General features: G+C 37.6%; 1 protein-coding gene across 1 annotated transcript in view; it reads right to left on the minus strand.

The window, feature by feature from the left end:
* Nucleotides 1–2455: 2455 nt before the first annotated feature.
* The window catches only part of LOC117422112 (potassium voltage-gated channel subfamily H member 5-like), a 67883-nt gene continuing 46285 nt past the window's right edge, over nucleotides 2456–24053 (minus strand). Inside the window, exons 8-11 of the mRNA XM_058987992.1 lie at nucleotides 22006–22205; nucleotides 19144–19396; nucleotides 14737–14933; nucleotides 2456–4917 (exon numbers count right to left, since the gene is read on the minus strand). Of these exons, the coding sequence (XP_058843975.1) occupies nucleotides 3994–4917; nucleotides 14737–14933; nucleotides 19144–19396; nucleotides 22006–22205 (1574 nt within the window). The 3' untranslated portion in view covers nucleotides 2456–3993. The remainder of the gene's footprint in view (nucleotides 4918–14736; nucleotides 14934–19143; nucleotides 19397–22005; nucleotides 22206–24053) is intronic.

Below are 24053 nucleotides of genomic sequence, written 5' to 3' on the forward strand. Positions count from 1 at the left end.
AGACTGCTTTATTGGTCTGACATTTTCCCCCTGTTTTCGTCCAGATATGAAATCCCCAGTTTCACTGCTTCAAACCATGACTCTCTTTCAATCGAGCACACCCAAGCAGAGGATGTTGCCAAGTTACTAAAACCCCAGAGGTCTGACATTTTGAGTAAAGTTACCGTTCTTACCTCTAACCAATCTGCTTTGTTAAAAACAAACAGACATATTGATCCCAAACCAGCTCCGCCAAGGTTAAGAGCACAGGAGGGAGCCATTATTGTAACAGTTCTTAACAATGAGAACCCTGGAGAAATGGAAGTAGATGGAAATTCTCTTCCGTTTACCTCCTTTTAATATCCACTACCACTCCATTAGCTTGTCTGTCTCAAGCTTCTAAATTATACATCTTATACGATATATATGTCTGACGCATCAAGCATCTTGTGAATACATGTCCCTATTTAGTGATATACACTGCCTTATACACATTTTAAAGGGGGGATCAGTTAACCCTATGAAATGCTACACAGCGATTCAGAATGTTGCCTGTGCTTCTAAGAATTCGCTGTAACGTTTTTCATAGTGCTTCAGAGTGGAGTGTATGCTGTTGTGAGGTAGTCAGCAATCAGTGCTTGTTTAAAATGAATCCTGTTTGATTCTTCCACTTTACACTAGCTCCTAGATATTCTCTTCACATACATTCTAATCTACCCATTATAAAACAGTAATTTAATGAATTATGCACAGTACAGGATTCTGTTTATTGGAATCCTTCAGGATTCAAGTGGGGATGCTATGGTTCAGGAGAACAGCAGCAACTTCTTTGAAGAGCATTATTCCTACTACTTCATACAATAATTCTTTAAGACCTGAGATTGAATATTGCTTCAATTTAAGATATATATTGAATGCCAGTAAAAAAAAAAAATACAGTACCTTTAACAGATAAAAATCCCCAAATCCTTGAAGCGTAGCCTTCTACTAGAATTCTCTATTGTGTCATTGTAGAGTGCGGATCCACCAGTCAGTCTACCACTGCTGATCTTTCCAAATCAGTAATAAAAGGTATACAGAATGAGATTAAAGTGCTCCCGCTACATTGAATAATGAAACTGGCCAATATGATTTCCATAGACTGTCACTTATATAACTTATGTAACAGGGCGGGCTGAGGACCACACACTCCGATGGGCATCTTAACCACTGCATAACAGAACTAGGCTCATTTAATGCGTCTATAAAAAAATTAAAAAAAGTTTGCATGTTTTACTATAGTTTAGTTTAATGCATATAGTATGTGCTGTATATCCTGTCACAGTTTCATGGATGCAATTATTTAAGACAAATAGACAACAACAAAAACATCACGAATAGGATTGAGTTCCCCGACATAAATGTATTTGTGCTGATTATTAGTATTCTGTGTTTGGAACATCATACATTTGATTCTAGAAAGTCAACAGTGTTGCCTCTTCTGATTTGTGTTTATAAAACAGAAGCATTCCTCTTAAGTGCTTTAGCTGTTGATCCAATAAAGCTTTGAGATGATGTATGGTACATCTTACACTGTACCCACGCTAAAGACGAAACCTCACCATTTTTTCTTCAACTAGCGTTCTGTACTAAACTACTGATTGCCTGGGGGAAGGTAGATTAGACTTCAGATTTATATTTACATCATCCTGACAATCAATGATTTATTCGTTTTATATAAGAAAAAAATTACCTGTCCAATGTAATACAATATAGATTTAACTCGTGGCACAGCATCTTTTTTTTTGTGATTAAAGCCGGATCCCTGAGCCATCTGTCTAGGAAAAATATCAACTCCAAATCTCATTTCAGAGACATCCATTCTGCATCATTGTAGCAGAAGCGGCAGCGGAAAAGCACTGGGAACCTGTATTTGCCATCACTCATTGAGTTAGAATGAAAGAATAGTGCTGATTGCAATGTTAAGCATGTTTGGAGGGGACGAAGCAGTCAGAATCATTTATTAAGAATAGGTGTCAGGTTATTTTTACGTTTGAGTGTGCAATGATCCAAGCCCCTTTGGTATGCAGAGGGAAAAACAGTTACAATAAATAGTGAGAGTAGAATGCAGATTTGTTGACTGGTACAATAAGTATAAGAAAATACCTTTACAACCTGGCCTAGCCCTGTCCTTGTTTTTTTCTGGATAGATGACATGGTTTGTATAGTTATTGACATCGCAATATATCCCTCTATTTATTAAAACCTTTTTTTAAACACACATTTGTGCTCTACATTGTAAGCCCTCAGTTCTCCCTTAGACAAAAGGCATGTCTTTGAGAAGCCTGTGACGATCTGTAGGTAATGTCTATCTTTTCATAGAATCAAGACATCCAACTATAAAATATGGTGCAAAAGGTCATGAAAATGTGTTTAAGCACCAAAAAACAGATCTAGTGCCTTTCCAAGGAGTACATGTGACAATCGTTTACAGCTCTCAAAACGCATTTATTTTCTTGAATAAAAAGTCCATCTTCTGTACAGTGAAAAGTGCTACACAAATTCAGTGCTTGTTGGATTAAAGTGACGTTGGTTGAAAATGTTGCAATTGAACGTCTCTTTATAGCTTGTACATGAAAACAGTGATATGCATCAGCAGTGTTGTTTGTTTACAGTTCATAAATACCAAACATTTCAAAGCATGCAATAAATGACACCTTTTTTTAGTAGTCACCCCCGCTCAACTGAGTTAAGGTGCAAGAAACTGGTAGTTTATCTTGCAAAAACACGGCTCACAAAAAGGCCTAAGGCAATGCAAAGCTCTTGAAGAAAGTATATCCTTCCGAGATGGCCGAAATATATATAACCATTCTTTCAAGTAATAACCCCAATGGTCACCCAGGATTAGAAAATTCCACTGCATCGTATTCTAGTTTTATTCTTCAAAGTAACTTTAGTTATTTTTCCTTTAGTGCAAATAAAACATTTAATGTCTACTAGTCATGTACCCTTTGTGCATCATTCAATTAAAGTACTGCATTGACATTCCAAAACATACTTTCAAAATAAACTGCAGGTTATGTTCTACACTTTACACAGATCTGCTGAAGGTATCAAATGCTCGATTAGGTTTTTCCGACAAACAAAAACTAAACCAGCTAAAATAGTATAGCTAAAATAGTATAGTAAAAAAGTTAGACCGAAGCCAATATTGTGGGATACATCTGGGTTGCCTAAATATTCCCATTGAGGTTGCTGTTGCAAGCTGTTGTTCAAAAAAGTTGGCTTAAAAGTGCAGAGCAGGCTTAATGTAATCCTGTTTGAACCAAGAACCACTGATAAAACAGTGTAGCCTCATTGTAATCTATCTTGATTTCCTAATGCTCAGAGGACGAAATGAAGCCTAAAAATCCATATATGAAACCCTTTGGGAGTGTTGCAAGGAGACAAAAAATAATTTAGCTGTAAGAGAATCCTGGAGAAAAAAGGGAGTTCATGGGGTAGTACATCATATTAGTCTTTAGTGCAAAATACCAATACAAAATATTATCAATGCAATATTAAAATGACACAACATGTGACATGCATTACTAATCCTTTCAAAATGCTGAGCTGTGTGCATATGTACAGCGCTCAAGACAAGAACAATGATTCCAACATACCTGTGGCGTTCTTTACCTAACCCTTCAGGGCAGTTTCATTTCTTCACTACTCTGAGGATCGAAAAGGATTTTCGTTCAGCCTGAGGTCTTCGGGACCCTTGGCTCATAAAGATACCTCAGGTCACACCCTAAATTATTCAATACACATAGACTTTAATAAACATGTTACATCTAGTCTCTAAATATATAGTGTTAAACTATAAATTCTCCTTCTTATCTGCATGCAGTCAACTGCATAATTTACAAGCATTCTTGAATATGATTTTTTGGGCAGGCCAGAATCCAGCTGGACATGCAAAAAATATTTACAGGACATTTAGTTTTTTTTAAACTGTTCTCTCAATACAAGACAAAAGTTAAATAAACTGCAAATTCAAAACTGTACGTCGTCCTTTTCGGAGTCAGGAGTTACGGGCCTCGAGACGGTGAAAATGTCCTGGCATTTTATTTTGGCTTTCGGGATTGAAGTTTGCGGCACCCCTGTCTTTTCAGACAGCAGTTTTAAGATTTCGGCTACTTGTGTCTCTAGCGTAGCCATCCTGTTGCTAAGCGACTGAATGTCTTCTTTTAGTTCTAGTTTGACTTCCTGTAAAGTGGTCTGCAAGGCCTGCTCGGGGATGGGGTAGAAAGGGTGCTTCACTTCTACTTGAAGGGGGCTGTGTTCAAAGGGACTGCGTGCCTCCCCAGCTTTATCTATCCGGAGGTCACTCTTGGTGATCCCACTGTCACACGAGTCTGTTTTCCTCAGGGGGTTCTTTTTCACCCCAACGTCCGACTCTTGGCTTCTTGAGTCTTCCGAAAGCAACTCCATGGATTCCGCTTTCGTTACATTGTTCCACTCTTCCTTTTTTTCCTCTCGAGACCCTTGGTTTTTCAGCCGGATCCAGCCCCTGTTATTGACAGGTTTCATCCTCATGGGACTGTTGACCTTGAGACACTTTTGGTCACTAACGCTGTTTGGCTTCAGCTCCATTATATCCCGGTTGTTCTGCTTGCTCGGTTCACTGGTCTTCACGTAGACCAGGGAGTTCTGAAGAGGAGTGATCTGGGATACAGTCACTACACTGGTCCCAGTGGTGGAGGCCCCGTTCTGCAAGGGGTGATTCTCCATGTGAAACTGGTTCTTCTCAGGGTCGTGGTGTGAGGAGCCCTGGTTCCGCATCTCCTTCTGCTGCTTGAACTTCTGGAAAAGCTTCCTGACTGGATGGTCCACTGGAATACTGAGGGTCACCTCGTTCTTTTGCCTCTGACGTTCTTCTTCCTCCTTTTTTACATCACTTATTTTCCTGAAAATTATCTGGGAGGAAAAAGAAGAAACAATTAGTATACTGGAACAAACGTACATTAAACTACTGAATAAGAACTGATGATAAACAGGGTACATAGGATACAAAACAGACTAGTCCATCTATAAATCTAATGGCTTAGCACAGGAAACATATAGAGGATACACCATGAACTGATAATCTGACTGGTTATCAGTTGTTATTTTAATACATTTTGTTACATATAGTATATTGCTTGTTGACCAGATCACTTTATTCCATAATAACAGGATCTGTATAAACTCTAATAAAGACTTTACTACGGCTCACACCTTACTTTCTTTAGACAATTCCCCCTATTTTGTTATTGAAATGGGTTTAAAATATCCGACATAAATCTGCCTGAGATGCATTCTCTCCTAACGGAGGGGCCCCAGTGGTCACAGCTTCAGATTATAGAGATGAGTTTCACTGAATGATGCAGATGCTAAATCTTCTAAGGTGCCATTAACCCCTTCTTGCTTCTGCATGCTCATTATATGCGATGAGTGTGTGTCACATGGATTCCAGCTTAGACACCAGAAGGCCAGGTTTGAAGATCATCAGTATCCAAATGCTGGATAAGAGTCATGTGGGATCAGAAAGAGAACAATGTGTTTCTGATGGTGATTGCAACAGCACTTAAATAGGTGGAGTGTCTGATTATTAACATTTTATATTTCTATCTTCTACCTATCTTTTGAATATCTTTAGAAAATGTTCTGAATTGAAAGCTGACCACATATGTAGAATTCTCTTCACTGCTCGTCTTGTATTAGCTTAAAACATTTAGTAAACGACTGATACCTTAAGAAATTCTGCATATCTTGATCTTTGTTTAACTTAAAATTATTTGGTAATAATTTATAATGACCGGGCAAGAAATACCATTGTTATAATTATTATTATTATTTATTTCTTAGCAGACGCCCTTATCCAGGGCGACTTACAATTGTTACAAGATATCACAATATTTTTTACATACAATTACCCATTTATACAGTTGGGTTTTTACTGGAGCAATCTAGGTAAAGTACCTTGCTCAAGGGTACAGCAGCAGTGTCCTCCACTGGGGATTGAACCCACAACCCTTCGGTCAAGAGTCCAGAGCCCTAACCACTACTTCACACTGCTGCCCGATAAGATAAGATATTACAAAGTAATTCTGTAATACTTTATTAGCCCCAGCCTAAACCAAATAGCTTTCACATGTCAGCTCCTCATTAATCTGTAATGCTAAGGTAATTATACAGTGGGGTAAGTTCTTATGTACAGTTGACACTGTGGTCTCTGACTTTTATGGAGGTATTAAGTATGTATTTGAATAGATACAGTACATGGTACATATTCCATGGAGGTTTGTTAGTTCAGTTATTTTTTAACAGAGTTAGGTCTATTTTATATTTTGAATATATATATATATATATATATATATATATATATATATATATATATATATATATTTAATTCCTTGTAATTATAGTTTTATGCCTCTGGTAAATCTCTGGAAATTACTTTACTCTCAGTGGGATTTCCCAATGTTAAATTAACACAATTAAATACATGAAAAGACACATACTAGTTGCTTAAATGTGGCTGCAAAGGAATATTGTATGTTTATCCATTGTAATACAATATAAAATATAAATATTAGAAAGCTGTAGAGCGCCCTCACTATCCCCACAGTCCCCACTTAATATTTCTGAGGGAAATGATTTGTTTAATTATACATCAGCACTGTTAATTATTTAAGTTAAGATATTTCACTGCAAGCATATTCTCAAGATGTGCTTATATAGGTTGGTGGTAAGGTTTCATATCACTTAACATATCACTGCTTAGCGAGAAACTGCTATAATCTTGTCACCATGTAATATATTAAAACATTCCCCTTTCAAATTGAATATCCTCCCAAAGACAGTTTAATATGACATTCCAGAATCATTATCCCCCCACATAAATGTATACATTGATCACGGTCCTATAAAGAACAATCTGATTAATTCCTGAATAAACAGCGGATAATAAATGAAGAAATAAATGTACGATGCCATAGCTGAGCCTGAATCTCCCGCTTGAGATCTGCACTCTATCACTCTGCTCTGTCAGTCAAATAGTATGAGGCTTTGAATGACATTCAAGCTTTGTAAAGTGTGTCCCAGAAAGCATTGCTGGCCATGATTTATTTGTAGTGTTATTAACCTTTAAATAATAGATAACATGTTACAACAAATGTGGTTCTTTTTTATCAAAGGTTAAATAGTATATATAGTAGTAAACTATTTATAAAATAATAAAAAGGCCAGTTAAACTGTCCAGCAGTCATTGGAGCCTTACTTTGCAATTATCGGCTCCAAACAGGGTTAATTTGCTTAAAGGCACAGCACGGTCCCAATGACAGTTTGGACTGTACAGTGTGTAATTACACAGTGAGTAATTAATATAAAAAGCAATGTGCATGTTTGTGGAATTGGGCGGGTCACCCCCTACCTAACATTCAGAACAGGCATTCCCATTGAAAGTACTGTTGAATGTACTGAAATTCCATTATTTGAATTACTGAAATGCCTGAATAATAATAGGCTGTTCTTTTGTGATTAGGATCAAAGGAATACAGAGGTTTCAGAGGAAGTAAATGTCAGCAGTGCCTGTACTGACAGATCAGAGGAAGATTTAATTGAACAAGATACATCGGTACTAAGAACTCCTCCAAGTACAGACACTCCCTGGAAATCATCCACAGAAACAACAGGCTCTCAGATTAAAGAGTTTCTTCACTTTCTACTAGGCACTGCACTTGATGTAAATGTGCCATACTTCTTGACATTCACCGAATGGATTTTTTTTTTTTTTTCCCCGATAGATGGTACTCAGCTAAACAAATTCTACAGCAACTTCACCTACTTCAACGTTTATATTATTTTCATCTTAAACATGCTACATTTATTTTGTAATAATTGACACTGTTTTCCAGCAGGATTCACGGAAGAAAAAGCAAAGCGTTCTTATTTAGGGCAGGAGACCAGGACTCCTTAGGGCTACAAACTGGTACTAATCCTCATTCTTGTCAGGGCCCCCCTCCCCAATTTTGACAAATAAAAAAAACAATTTACAGTCGGGCCTACATTCGCATGCTTCTCTTTCTTGCCAAGATTTTGGCCTGAATGGTAATACAATATTTAATATCATGCTAACTGATAAGCTGCAAGTAATGTGATTCACTTTACTTTCCTGTTTTACTTTCATAACCCCAGTATTGTCTGAAAGTGAGGTCTGTGTTGTATCCTAATGATAAAGTTGACTAAAATGTAATTTAACAATGGACGTCTTTGCCGCATGCAACAGCAGCATTGGCACTTATGTGGTGTTGCTATACTGAAGAATAGGGGAATACCAGTGAAGGGAGAATGTGAGTCATTGGTGGGGTAAGAAGAACTAAATTATTTTAACATTGGTCTGAATTTCTAGATAGTAAATTGCTCGCGCAACTGTTTGTCCAATAACTTGTCACCACGTCCACAGAAAATTAAAAAAACATGCTGTACTTTGTTGTTTCAGGGCAGAGATCTATTTTATAACTTATGATACAAAGAGATGACATCTATAAAGTGAGGACATTTAGGAGGAAAGCTACAACGTGACCACCTGCAAATCAACCCACAATCACAGTTTTTGCTTGCTTATTTTCTTTAAGCAGTGTCTGGTGAGGAAAGGGTAAAGTATAATTATTATTTCATGAAGAAGTTAAAATGTGGTAATTTCTCCCAAAACTGCTCAGAAACGTCTTCTTTTTGGACAAGGACCCAACTCAGTAATGCTGGCAGGTGTCGAGCAATAGATATTGTATCGGTGCACATTTTTAATAACACTCTGCTGGGGGTCAGCAATTCAATATTCTTTCTGATATAAAAAAATATGTCACTGACTGGAAACAGCTTTGCTCTGGGATTTAGGTAAAAAGGAGCACTTGCAAAGACTCATGATCCCAAGATCTATCTAAAAAATATGTGTGAAGCTCTAACCAAGTGGTTCTGCTACAGAAGACCAAGTCCAGCAGACTTTTGTAAGGAAAATATCTTCAAAACACAAGAATACATTTCCAAAATGAACGATGCATAGCTCCAAGGGAAACACAACCAGGCTACTTCAGTATGAATGCATCTACGTCATACATCTTAGAAATCTTACATATCAAAGACATCCATGTCAAATTAACAGCAAGCCCTCCAGGTCGGCACCCTAAACATCTCATTTTATTTGGTCACTTTTGTATAGGTACAGTGCAGACAGGACTAATCATAAAGTTACAACGTGACGAATATGAAACCTAGTTCAGTCAAGTCTACAAAGAGATTGAAATGGCATTGTTTTAACTGAATAGTAACTTTATAGTTGTATTTTAACATTTGCTTTTGCTCATCCCAGGACCCCCTAAAGTCCTCATGGGGACTAACAACTATTTTGTAAAATATATAAATAAAGAAAATAAACTTAGTAAATGGCGTTGTTGCTTACAGAGCTGTTACGTGGATATTGAGCTGTCTTTGGGTGTGAATTTGTAGTTGTGTTACCAGTTGCTCCCATTAATTTTTTTCTAAGCAGTGAAAAGATAAATTCAGCGATTACTGCAGCAGAGCAATGTAAGCTCAGCTGGTGGGTGTCTCCTGGCTGTCGTACTTAAAGGTTCCCCCCGTTTCACTCATAATTCCTTTGAGTTACCGTCATGCATCTTGGAGAGGCTATAATGGAGTCAGGAATACTTAAATACCAGAACATTGGAAATGATTCATCTTTATACAGCTTCCAATTTATGTTTTTTACCTACAGCATTTTTTAAACAATCTCCACTAAGAACGTGTTACCCAAGCAAAGCTGCACAAGCCAAATGTCTTCAGCAGTTATTTCAGTCAGATTTGCCCTTTCTGTCTTGTTATGTGACAATGGTAAGCACTTTAACACTCTTGGCAATATTCTTCCTACAATGCCCTTGCAAAGCCCATGGGAGTATAATAATATGTTTTCCCCAATGAAAAGCCCATGGGAGTATAATAATATGTTTTCCCCAATGAAAAAACAATCACCTCTGGCCCCAGAATTAATTTTGTGGTCTGGTCAGACTTCAGGAGCCTGAAGATTCTTAGGATAATTGCTTTTACTAAGTCTTGCAATTTTCTCCAGCAATATCCCCACATCATCACGCAAACTCTGCCTTGCTTTAAAGCGTCTAACACACAGTGACCTGAAATTTATTTTTTATTGAGGTGGCTGCACCTTATATTAAATCTATTGCATCCTGCGAAAAAGGCTCCGGGCATTTCTCAGAAGCGGCACTCTGAACTGAAGGGGACACAAGATATTGCAAAAAAAAAAAGAAAAAAGCAGGCAGAGGTTGTAGGAATTAAGCTTCCCAGTAAAATCGAAATATTAAGAAAAATCTCTGTAGTACACCATCTCCCTGATATTTAAACAGGGAACTGTCCTATCAGTTGTGTAAACCAGTTGAGAGAGAGCCTGGAAGAACTGAAGAAGTAATTATTCATTTTTGTCAAATAAAAGATTAATTGGTTGTTGTTGTTGTTGTTTTATTTATTTTTTATCTCCACACAAAATTAAAAAAAAGGTAAAAGAAAGGATGACATTTCCCATGTCAGCTCCATTTATGCACTCCTGTCAGAACAGTAATGTCTGGCAGGTTTGTTGTCAAGGCAGATAAAAGGTCAGAAGTGTCACACACTGCACTGAATGTCCCCTGGAAGTCTTTGTTTTTGTTCACAAGTATACCATAGTGTACAGGCCATTCATGGTATGTTACTGTAATTGTATATCATGAGTAATATGTGTAATGTAAATGTGCCCAGTAGCCCTAACCCTCCCAAAGTCTACAGAATGCATTTTTATATCTTTTCTTTAAAGGTTATGCAGAAAGGTAAAAGCATGATTCAATTGTGCTACAGAAAAGTAAGAGTGCTTGTAGGCATGAGGCCGTCAGAGCTCGATGCTAGATACCGAACACGCGCCACAAAGCAAGATCACAGGAACAGATCAGAAACCTCCCAAGGAGATCCCATTAATAAGAAGCAGAAAGATTCAAAGATGAATGTACATATTACATGCATTATGTTCAAAATAATTTATTTTACAAAAGACAAATGTAAATGTAAAACATTTCCAAAACTGCGGGCACTGCATTTTTTGAGCTAAGGAATTTTCTGTCTAGGTGTCTTAAAAGACAGATATCCAGTGCACACTACCTATCTGCACCACTACAGTATGTTAGGTTCAACTCAATGCAAAGCTAGAGGACTGTATACACCTGTAGATTACGAAATAAAGACCAGGGGCCATATTTTCAAAGCTTTTTCCTTCATTCTTTAATTAACTTAATTCACACGAAGGGGCAGAGTTCAGGTGTTATATAGTGAAAGTTACACTATGATTACTGAGGAAGTAAGCAAGGTATCTGTGCATATGTCTATGAATATTGACAAGCAAGAAATTAAAATTACTGTTCCCCAACTATAGGCATGATTATATATATATTCACTGCTGTGAATCACTCAGAATAATCTGAAGCAATTCTGCCATGCAGAGCCTTAGGGATCTCACCAAGCTGGGTGCATGCTTTTAATTACAACTTCAAAAATCTGAAATCCAAGCTTAACTATTTGTCATCAAGCAAGTTGTTGATTTGAATTATTTAAAGGGATACCATTATAAATGATTAATACAGAGTAACACAGGACTCCGGCCACGGATATATGTAGTTTTAAATGTAACACGCTTGAAGCTCTTAAAATATCTGACAAAGTTGCTGGATTGCTGGGCTGTTGCTTTTCAAAGGGAAACAGGTCAGTCGAATTGCTAATTTTCAGCAGGGTGCTCTGTTTGGTATTCATGAGTTACTGTAACGTGGTTTATGAATCTAATTAATCTAACTATTATTACATATTCATGACAACCGTTTGAAATACCTAGTTATTCCTGATTTACCCAAAAGCAATATTTTAAAAAGCACAAGCGCATTCTTATTGAATCAGAAACCTATATTGGACTATTCCCCTTAACTTATGAAACTTTAGTAACCGTATTCTTTCCCCAATGTGCTTGATTCTAATGTAATTCTTATTGCTAGTTAATGCATCTATTACTTGCAGTTGCAGCTTTTGTCATTCAACATACACTGTAAAAGGGGTATTAACTGAATGTATAGACATGACCCTTAAGCTTCTTTTCTATCTATGAGGACAGATACAGTATAGAATCCTGAATTCACTGCTAAATCCCCAGAAGGCACACTTTAGGTACATGCCCAGGCAATCAGGAAGAGTGGAAATAGATCAGCTTTACTTCAGTGAGGAAAGAGATGACTTAAGGATCAAGCTGCTGCACTAGGAGCTAAAAATCTGAAAATTGAGATATTAGCTCCGCCTCAGCACATATCAGCAAGTAATTCTGAAAACGGGTGAGAATGCAGACTGGGTATTTATGAAAAGAACACACGAAATGCTGCACACATTTTTAAGCGTCTCCAATTGCTTATCATTGACGGTGCTGTAAGAAAACTTGCTAACGCTGATGCTTGCGTGCGGATTTATGTGCGTTTGTAGGCATATTTCATTAGTGAAGTGTTATTTACAGAATGAATATCATTCTTTGATAACAGTTCTGTAGAACAGTAACATACTTCTCTGTGAAGTACCATCTTGAAGTATTCTTTATTTCAACATAAACGTTTTATAATGAAGGTTGAATATGATAATACTCTATGATATGAATGAGCTTTACATTACTATAGAAAAGTGGTCCTGAAATGTGTCAACCTTTGAATACAACATGGGCTTAGAATAATATATAATACTGAAGTATATTATATGGCTCTGACCTATTCGAGTGTAACCGAAGCCGGTTTTCGCTGGCTTATTTTAATCAAAGGTGACTTTTCAAAGCAAATAAATAATAGGAGTTCAAAGACAGCAGATAATGCCTCAGGCCCTTGACCTCCAAATGCATGCTTTCTAGACCCTTGAATTTTCACAACAGGCCAATTCTCCTGACAGGTTCCCCACATACAGTCAGCATTGAATGCTACCCTTTAACTTTTGGGTGTACTAGAAATAATATTTGAATTCTTCTCCACAGCTACCAATAAAAGATTTTCTGCATGCAATACAGCAATTGGAATAGTTGTGACAATCCCCCAAAATTCTTGTAAACTTTGGTCCTGTATATAGTCCATGTTATATATTTCACTCAATAAAATAATTAGTTTTAATCTGAACTTGGATGGATTCCCTACCAAGACTCTATATGTAGTTTATGGGTTCTGAAGAGGAGAGGCTCAAGCCCTGCAGATACTATTAGACACCAGGAAGAAATAGAGTAGCCTGGCAAAAGTCTTAGCTGCCACCATAGGTGCCTTCAGCATTGATTTACTCGGAACTGGAAACAGTAAGTGTTCAGCTGCAAATCACTTTCAAAGAAGCATACTTCACTCATGCAGTTTTTATGGCTGCATGCTAACACAGTGGAGGCTGGGTACGAACCAGCAACCACACACACCTCAAGGATCTCTAGAAACGGAATGCCACAGTACTCTTTACCATTATTCAAAACAGCCAGGCACACTTGATTAATTAATTAGTCATTTAGCAGATGCTTTTATCCAAAGCGACTTACAGAGGCTAGGGGGTGAACTATGCATCACAACTGCTGCTGCAGAGTCACTTACAAAAGGTCCTTGGTTTTACGTCTCATCCGAAGGACGGAGCACAAGGAGGTTAAGTGACTTGCTCAGGGTTACACAGAGTGAGTCAGTGGGATTGAACTGGGAACCTCTTGGTAACAAGCCCCTTTCTGTAACCACTGGACCACCAAGATTACAAAAGGCTTTCAGAATCAGGATCCTATAATGAAGGTTGAAGACAATCGTACTCTGAAATGGTTTATATTCTATAGAGAAGTAGTCATCAAGCTGCTTCGGGGGTGCAATGATATGCTGTAATTGACACTTTAAAACCTGAAATACCCACGCTACATCGATGCATTTGACATGAGGTAGGCCAAGGTTTTGCTTGCCAGCCTTTGAATAAAACGTGGGCATAACAAAGGATGAGAGTCCAGTTAGTCACTGATCTAACTTGTCAGCACAGAGCACAGAATGAGGCTGTGATAAAATGTAATTAACACTTTAATAATTTAGAGATCTCATTATACCCAAAGCTAGCTGGATCAATAAAGTTATTTCAATATTTTTTGCTCTTCGTGTCTCCACAATTTTTGAAGAAAAGTGTGTTTTTTTAAACAGACGAGGCAGGACATTCATTTAGATTTATAAAGCAGTCTAAAAAAGTTTTTAAAAAAGTGTCTATCTTTAATTAGGTATGATGTCATTCTTAATTTAAAAGTACAATCCCCATGGGAATAGTTTACACCCAGAAGGTTCCCTCTTAGTTCCTCAGATTAACTAAAACACATTCCGGAAAGTTTACACTTGTGCTATCTTCTGTTACACATCCCATTGGGCTCTCAATACAAAAATATGTGTCTTTAACATTTATGGAAGTCTGTCAAAATGACTTTATAGTATAGTATTACAGAAGTATACATTTGTTTTCAAAGGTGCATACACTGCTTTCTACCTGCAATACTTTTTATAAATGAGAAAAAATAGATACTGGAAATGCTTAAAATAAATGGAGCATCAGAACTCAAACTAAGCCTCATACAAACCCATAGTAAGGGTTAATGAAATAAAGCATTCAATCGCAATACAGCACTGCAATGTGTGTGCCAGGGGAACTGTCTAAACTCACCCTCTTCCGCAAGCTGCAGGTGAGAATGAGGTTGCGTGAGAAAGAGTTGGCAAAGGCAGTGTAGAACTCCAGCACTTTGAGCAAGGCATCCCGCTTGATAATGTGCAGGTCACAGTAAGTCAGCGCCCTCACGTTGGCACAGGCGTGAGCTATAGTTGTTTCTTTCCAAAATACATCCCCAAATACGTCCCCCTTACCTGGAAGTGAAAATAATCAGAAGGAAAAATGTTAAATGGGCAATGGGTCTTGTTCTACATTTACAATAGGCTGTGCCAGACTTTTTTTAAGCAAGTACAAAGCCAAACTTTCTGAGAATAATGAAACAACTTCTAGTCAATTTGCCTTTGTGCTTCCTGACAAAGGTTTGAATAGCTTTACTGTAACATACGGTGCACATTTGGCTGACATGTGACAGGTACTGCACAGTTACCTGCTGAGCCCTGCAAATCACTATTACCTTTCTTTTTTTTTAAATCTGAAGACAGGGTTTTTTTTTAATATGCAGCACTTATTTAAGTCTTGCTGGATCTTGTTCAAAGCTATTAAATTCAAAGCCATTATTGCTAGATCTGCTTCATGTCAGCATTCTCCAGAAATTACAAATCACTTAAATTAATTTTTGGGCACAACAGATGAAGACATGGCCAGATTATCACTGTCAGGATAACATTAATTTGGTAATGCAAAACTAATTTAATTCTATTTATGGGCACAGACAGGCACAGGATGATACCCACAAACGACCAGTCAAAATGGGCACTGTGGGTGGCAGTGGTAATCAATTCTTGGTATGTAGAGGAATGCTGAAAACGAAGCAAATTTGGTAACACTTTACATTGTGTCTCTAATTGCTATGTTATTATTCATACTTAACAGGTTCCAACTGGCTCTACAGCAGATTGCACACCAGCAGATTAGCATATTGTACACCAGGTACCAAAGCAGGCCATGTTTTTGTTACAACCAGATAGGGCATACTTCCTGGAATTTTAATACTTTGTCGGTTTCTAGTTTTGAAAATATATATATATATATATATATATATATATATATATATATATATATATATATATATATATATATAGATCTTTTTTTTATCACAGAGTAAAAAACAAAACTTGAAAATAATGCATCATATATTCTTTTAAAATGCGCTTTGGTTTTTAGTGTACAGCACGTTACAGCTCAGGGTTTATCTTGTGCTCCATACTGTACTACCTTTGACACAGGGGCATATCAGCACATTTAGGTCTCATAATTCCACTAAAGATACTGCTGCGACATTTAAAAATGAGCTGTTGGCTGGTGCTGGCTCCCTAAAGTGTTTGTTTATCACAATGTGGATCACGCTCGAAAAATCAAAAGCAAGTGGATACGGTTCTGCTGGGATCAATGAGATCAATGCCAACTGCAGCTGTCGTTCCCCATAGCTCCATGCTTGTGTAATTTATTTCTAATTTATTTTATGGCCCTGGCAGTCTTGAGTTTACCACAGCTCTTTCTATATGACAATTGATAAATTCAATTATTATTTCAGGGATGCAATGAAAAGCGTTACATGTAAGCCTTTTCTATATTCATATAATACATTTAAATCAGTCTCCAACTTGTAAAATCCAACGGCAATTCTTCAGAGATAAAATGCAGCATTTCTCTCTTTTCAGTGGTTTATTGCAAACAAAAACGGCCACCAAGACAAAATAAAATGTTTTCCGTTCTTCTGAAGATAAAACAAATCGAGTTAAATATTATTGCAAAAAAAGAAACTTAGTTGCGTATAGAAGCATTTAATTTGTTTGAGTGATAGAAAACTTTTCTTCAAAAATAGGTCCCATAATCAGGCAGCTTTTACCCTGGTATTGCAAAATACTTCAGGTATACAAGGATATCATGGTCTGTCAGAAATCTCCTATCATTAGCCATCACTGTTATCAATCTGAGCTGTGATTAAAATACTCAACTGAATCCCCCTTTAACCCATTTTACATTGTATTATGGCTGCAATTGGCTTCCTGAAAGGAAATGAAAAAAAAAACAAGGTCAATTTTGAAGAAAAAGAGTTTACAGCTGAGCTCACAATTCTTCTGCCCATGGGAACTGGCACAAATTGACCAGAATATGACAGGTATATGTGGGCAGCAATCAAACTACAATCACTAGTCATCTTAGTGTCCTGATAATAGCTAAACATGTTTTTTTTTACTGTATGTCCTTGAGAAATATTATGATATTAAGAATGTGGTTATCCATTTCTGCAGAATTTTGCAATTTGCTATAATTATGTCTTATTTATGAATCCCATTGCAGCAGAAATCGGAAGGGAAAAATCTTTACATCTGCTCAAGAGACCATAGAATGTTTTTTTCAGCCCCAACATAATGTCTCCTTTACCAAATGGACAACAAATTACCAGTCTGCTTCATTAAAAGGCTAAGTTGATGAATTTACACCATAATGAAACCTCTAAGTGCACAACAATCAGGAAATACAATTACAAATGATTAAGTGCTGATTATAAAGTTGTAGTAAATAGTTGCAGCAGAGAAAGGGGGGGCGGGGGTGCACATATTTTATTTTGGTTAATTCTTACTTTATAATAGTAATACAAATAATAGGAACAAGTACATGGAAATGAGCTATACAGTTAAACCTTTATTATCCAAACTAATTGGGACTGTGGGGTGGGAAGGACTGTAAAATAGATTTGTTTGGATCCTGTCAAAATGCTATTACTTATGTATGTCTTTCCCAATCATGAAAGCAGCAGACATATATGCAATACAACCGCTGTGCTTTTAAAAATAAATAATCATACAAAAATCAAACTACTTTTCTTAAAAGTACATTTGAAATTTGGAACCCTAGTTTATCCTTTCAGACTCTGAGCCAGAGTCTGCAGCTTGTTTAGTTAGCTAGCTTTATGCGATACTGTAGAGTGCTTGTGTATTAATGGCAGGTTTAACATACAGGACAGAACAATTTCCTTGGAGAAGATTTGATAAAAGTGAACAAAGACTAATGATATCATAGGGGCGTTCAATCCAGCCTTCACCATCTAGCACTTACTAGACGTTCATTTACAGGTTGGGAAAATAAGCCTGCAAAAGTCGTGGAAGGTAAGCAAACTAAAACAGCAGCTCCATGAACCGAGCTAGCAGAGGAACCTCATGTTGTCACGTACTCCTTCCACCGAAGCAGAGGCACAATAATCAGCATCAGGAACCTCTATTTGACATGTTATACTACATACATTTTTTTTTAACCTTAGGCAACACTGACAGTTCCTCAGATTTCAATATATAATTGCCAGTGCAGCGGTGAGTTTCAAATCCGTGATCCCTTGATTTGTAGGCAAACACTCTGACAAGTTAGCAGAGGTATAGAGTACTTTATATGGTTCACTGTGGGAGGAAAAGCAGCTCATATTAAGTCTAGAAGGCAAAGGGCTATAATTTACGCCCAGCGAAGTCCAGCATTATCTTGGTTATCTTTCACCTAACGTATCCTATTGGGATGGAAAAACGTCTAAGTGATTAGATACATTTCAATAGTACATATAACACCGCAAGGCAGTGCTTCAGTATTTCCTTTCACTCTTTGCAAAGAAAATCAGTTTTCTTCATAACGTGGGATCCCTGAGGCTGTTATTAATAATAATGGATTAAAAATGCCTTGGGAAGCGAAAACTCTAGCTCAGTGCTCATGGCTCTTGTGAGTGATTGCAAAGGCAGAATAAGCAACACATTTAAGCATTAATCCGATTATTCTGTGTGACAGTGGCATTTGTGCACACATCGTTAATGAAGCTGCAGGGCCACAGACAAAATAAAATGAAGTATATACAGTACTATATAGAGGAATACATAACAAATTGGTTATGGCTAGGGCATCTGCTGAATTCATTTCAGTCCAATTTACTTTTATTACATTTCCAGCTACAGCAAAATCCTTTTCACAGCATTACAGATATGTACATAAGGTAATTATCACTGTGCAACAAAATAACTCTTGGCTAAATGGCACTTAACACACCTCAATTAATCCCTGAAAACAGCCTTATGAGCATTATGATAAGGGGTAAGTTCTGAGCAGTTTAAAACAGGTGCAGGCATGTTCAGGTTAGCAGTTCTTGGATGGTTTTTGTTTTGGAAGCTCTAAAATCTATTGGCAGAGGATTCTCAATATAACCGCAAACATGCGCCCACTGTAAAGAGCAAAGAATATCAAAACCTGGTTATCTTGTAATAATAACTCATTTGAACGTGTATCTGTTTTCTACGAACCAATCAACGCATATTGGAAAACCAAGCGATATCTTTGACCAAGCGATATCTGAGCTGCTTGACTCAAGTTCAAATGGAAAGCCTTTGGGTCTCCTGTTAAAATGCAGCTCAAGTTCACCCTTACCGAGAATAGCTATAACCTCGTCGTCTTGAATGACCTCCAGTGACCCCGAGACCACAAAGCACAGCGAATCCAGGCTCTCTCCGGAGTGATAGATGAGGTCGCCCGGGGCGCAGTGGGTGGTCTGGAACTCGACGGCCAGGGAGCGGAGGCAGCCGTCGCTGGCCAGCCGGAAGGCAGGGTGCTCGTTGAAGACTTCCCGGTTCAAGTGCACACAGATATCAGCCCTCATGTCCTTGGGGCAGATGGAGAGAACCTGCAGAGTGGAGAGCAGGACAACTGGTTGTAAACTTTTTAAAATCCTGTGTATCACCGTCTCTTAAAAGGAAAATCAAATCCACATAGCACTACAATGTCACCAACACATGAAGGTGGGAGATGGAAGATGAAGACTTCTCGTTGAAATGTTTGTCTTGTATAGCCAAAATGTGTGTACCGCTATAGACAAAGGGTTTGCATCGCCCTATAGAATTAACACATTTTGCTTCATAATGTCGAATGATACTGACTGAATAATGTTATGTTAACACATTGAATTACATACCGCTTTGTAGTTTCCCATATACTTAATGAAAAACGGACACAAATTGAAAAATGTAACATTTCGAAATCTAAAATGAAATACTGTACTATTATGGCTTCTGGTTGACTTTTGTGATATCATTTTGTTGTTTCTTTAATTACATGATGTTAAATAAAAGATCTAAATTCTGTTCATATATTTTAGTTTTTTTTTTTTTTAATTATGTCTCAATCCTAAAAGTCTAGGTGATGCAAAACTTTTGGCCACAGCTGCACACTATAGTTTCGTATAGCTTTACCTTGAGCTGACATAAAACCTTCGGTCTGCATCAAAACCTTCAATCTGTATCAGCTTGCTAACCATGTGTTTAAAGTAGTGGAAATCAAGCAAGCACTCCCGCTTTTGCTTTCTTAAATTGCTCATAACTGTACAACCAGCCTTGTGTATTTTTGATCAGCTGGTGAGCAGGGATACTGGAAGACTGAGGCTTGCTGACAGCCCAAGTAGAATACTGCAAGCTCCCTGACATTGTGAAGATTCTGCCGATGGGGGCGGTGTGCTGTAATTGGACAGCCAAATTAGAATACTGCAAGCTCCCTGACATTGTGAAGATTCTGCCGATGGGGGCGGTGTGCTATAATTGGACAGCCCAAGTAGAATACTGCAAGCTCCCTGACATTGTGAAGATTCTGCCGAGGGGGGCGGTGTGCTATAATTGGACAGCCCAAGTAGAATACTGCAAGCTCCCTGACATTGTGAAGATTCTGCCGATGGGGGCGGTGTGCTGTAATTGGACAGCCAAATTAGAATACTGCAAGCTCCCTGACATTGTGAAGATTCTGCCGAGGGGGGCGGTGTGCTATAATTGGACAGCCCAAGTAGAATACTGCAAGCTCCCTGACATTGTGAAGATTCTGCCGATGGGGGCGGTGTGCTGTAATTGGACAGCCCAAGTAGAATACTGCAAGCTCCCTGACATTGTAAAGATTCTGCCGATGGGGGCGGTGTGCTGTAATTGAATATGCCTGAAGAAAGTAAGTGTCTTGCCTCCTCCCTGTTTCGGGTCTAATGGCTTGTCTCCTGCATGAAGGGGGTAGTAATGGATCAATTTTTCATGCACTGTCAGATTTTGTGGGCTACAATAATGTAAAAATAAATACATACAACCCTGCACCCAGCATACAGTAGTTTGCAGCAAGCAGATGGTTTAAAACTTATTAGAGATTGAAGTGATAAGATCATTATAATGATAAGATCAAAATAATGTGTAAAAAATAATGAAATAGTATGTAAAAAATAATGTGGTATCTTGTAACAATTGTAAGTCGCCCTGGATAAGGGCGTCTGCTAAGAAATAAATAATTAATCATTAATCAGCAGCTATTGAAAGGCGGGTTGACTGTTTCTCCTCAGACACACTCCTGTCCTAACCATACGGCAGTGAACTCACTCGAGTAGTTTTTTATCTTTCCAATCATCGAGTGACTCAATTGTCATACATTTTTATGCTCTTCAAAAATATATACTGTACAAAACACATAATATAATATATTATATAATATAATAAATATTAACTCAATATGGTGTATATCGGTATACCTAAACATCATTTTTGTTTTACTAAACCAACCATAAGACTGCTGCTGGATATTATTGTAGCTTTCTAACCAGGAATATAATTCACCTGGAATTATAATCAGTCAGCATCCATTTTGAGAGTAACACAATGAGCTCAGACACAGAGCTGTAGTTTTGGAGAACAAAAAACCTCTGAAACTCACTTCAGTTACAGATGTTTCTCCATTCACATGCTAATTCAATACATTAACCTGTCACATTCTTTAGTTATAGATTATAGATAATAAGGACTTAAGTTTAATAGAAAAACCTGGTCCCAGTAAGTATTTTTTAAATGTATATTATTTAACACGCACAGTATTAGATGTTAACCCTTGCTGTCCAGTGTCCAATACATCTGACATTGAGAAAATAAACATTAAATAGGTATGGGGACCTACCCAGGGCAATAAATGGCTTCTTTTTTTTCTGGCTACAGAGATTCAAAATGTCAGCATTTGCTGTACTTTTTTGTCTTGCAATGCATCCTTGTTACTTTCAGGGTGTGTGTCAATTAAGCAGAAAAACAGCTAACTAGATTGCTAACACCCTTGTCCAGTAACATTTTCTTTAGAGCCATGAAGGGAACATAACACCCTTGTCTGCATGACTCCACACTTTTACCAGAAACATGTAGCAAGGAACAACTGATATGCATGTACAGCTAAACATGGCCACAGCGGAGATGTTAAGATGTACTGCAACAATGCATAAGCACTTTCTACCTTTTCCGTGTCAATGCCTTTTGACATGGACCATGTGGACACAATGTAATCCATGACGCGCTCACTGAGGCCCTTGGGGACCTGGTAGAGCTTGAGGAAGTCCCGCACATTGTTCAGCATCTCGTGGTAGCGGTTGGTGTTGGCATACATTTGCTGGAAGATGGTGGTGACATTTCCGAAAATGGTTGCATACAGGAGAGCTGCAAAAAGAAGAAGAATTCTGCGTTTAAATAAGGATCAGGGCAGATGGTTTGCAAGATTCGAATGCCAACAGAAATATGTCAGCAGTTATTTCTATAGGATGTCTGAAGAGGTTAATTCTAGACTTTCTGATTCATCTAAAGTTTTTTTTTTTTTTTTTTTTTTTAAACAGATGTAATACGCTGTATACATGTTTGATCTTGATAACCATTGGGCCCTTATTAATTATTAAAACAGTGGCAGTGTTGAGATCCATCGTACTTCAGAGCTATACCCCTTTGCTCCAAAAATATGCCTGTAGTCAAATGCATCTAAAATTCAAGCCATCTGGAAGGAAAAAGAAGTGCTATTTTTACAACTCCTGCGCCTAAAAATACGTTAATACCAAAATAACAAAATAATATTCAGAAACAGCACTTGAGTGTTAAAGCTAACTTATGAGTCCTTTCTCTGCGTAGATTAAAGTGAGCCCCAACACAGGCCCTATTTCACTCGCATGCACAGTTAGAGATGTTGGTTTTCACAACCTAAGTACATAAAGGTTTTTATTTTAAGTGTAAGCAGTATTTTGATCTGACGCTGTTTAGAGCTAATGTATTGGGCTAAGAGGTTTTTTAAGCGTGCAGCAGGATATTTCTGATGTTTTAATATTTCACAATCAAAGCAGCTTTCTGGGGTTTATTAGTCTTATTCAGATGCAATAAGTATTGCTAGGTCATTACCTCAAACTCTCTTTTGGCAAGCAACCCCCACAAATAAGTGTAGCTGTCTACTTTGCCTAGCACATGTATTTTTTACTTCCACATTTATACAATATTCCAGTATCCACTTCTGCTGCAAAAAGACTTGGGATGTTTATTCTTAGCTTCCACAGTCGCGTTGACTGACAGATACACTGAATAAAGACACAGTTCCCCTGTGCAATGTTGCCATAGAAACAGAACCCAAAATAGTTCCTAAAATAATTCAGCTATTTTCTAATGTGAACGAGCTTAAAGAAGCAGTATTGGCGCACTGTTAAGTGCTCAATTTATCTCTGTCAATGGTGCAATAAAGGCAGGTTAACAATTTATGAAGGCTATACAGCTATGGAATTATTGATTCACTTTGTTCATAACTATGTAGACTGGGAATACCAATTATAATATTTAAGATGTTTCTTCTGTGGCCCTAATCAAAGTTGAATTTTATTATAAATGAAGATTGATATTCATGGTAATTCAGTCAAACTGCAGACATGCAGACATGAGCTTCTGCTAGAGGTAATGATCAGGTGAGTGTACCGTATTTAATGTGAATGAGTATTCTGGCTACAGTGTTTCATGCAAATAATTGCAGCTGAACTCCATTAAAACATTTGCCACCATGAATTAAATTGTATGACCAGAAGAAGCAAACACCCCACAGAGTCTTGCCCCATTAGGGTAATCCACTGCAGTTCTGACTCTGCCAAATTGCTATTGGCAGTGCTTCTCTGTAGTTCTTTCAGTCTCTCATATAGATCTTTGATGCCAAGGGCATCAAGAAGCTCTAAGTACGATGGGACAGGTGTGTCTGGTTTGTGCTGGTAAGGATGAATGTCCACTAGCTGAAAAAATACAACTTTATTCAAATTTGGGGGAGGCTGTCCAGGAAAAACTTGACAGCCCACAATTTAATTTTCTTTAGATCTGGTCTGTTATCAACCAAACAATTTTCTGAAAACGGAATATGTTAAAATGTTCCATAATAGTTTTTGAAGAGGAAACGAAATAGCCCTGTTATGTCTCTATTATTAATTGCTCATTGAGCAAAACAAAAAAAAATTTAAGTTCCAACAAATGCAACGGATAGTTTTGAGTAAATGT

This window comes from Acipenser ruthenus, chromosome 15 (genome assembly GCF_902713425.1).
Source record: "Acipenser ruthenus chromosome 15, fAciRut3.2 maternal haplotype, whole genome shotgun sequence".
NCBI classification, from domain to species: domain Eukaryota; kingdom Metazoa; phylum Chordata; class Actinopteri; order Acipenseriformes; family Acipenseridae; genus Acipenser; species Acipenser ruthenus.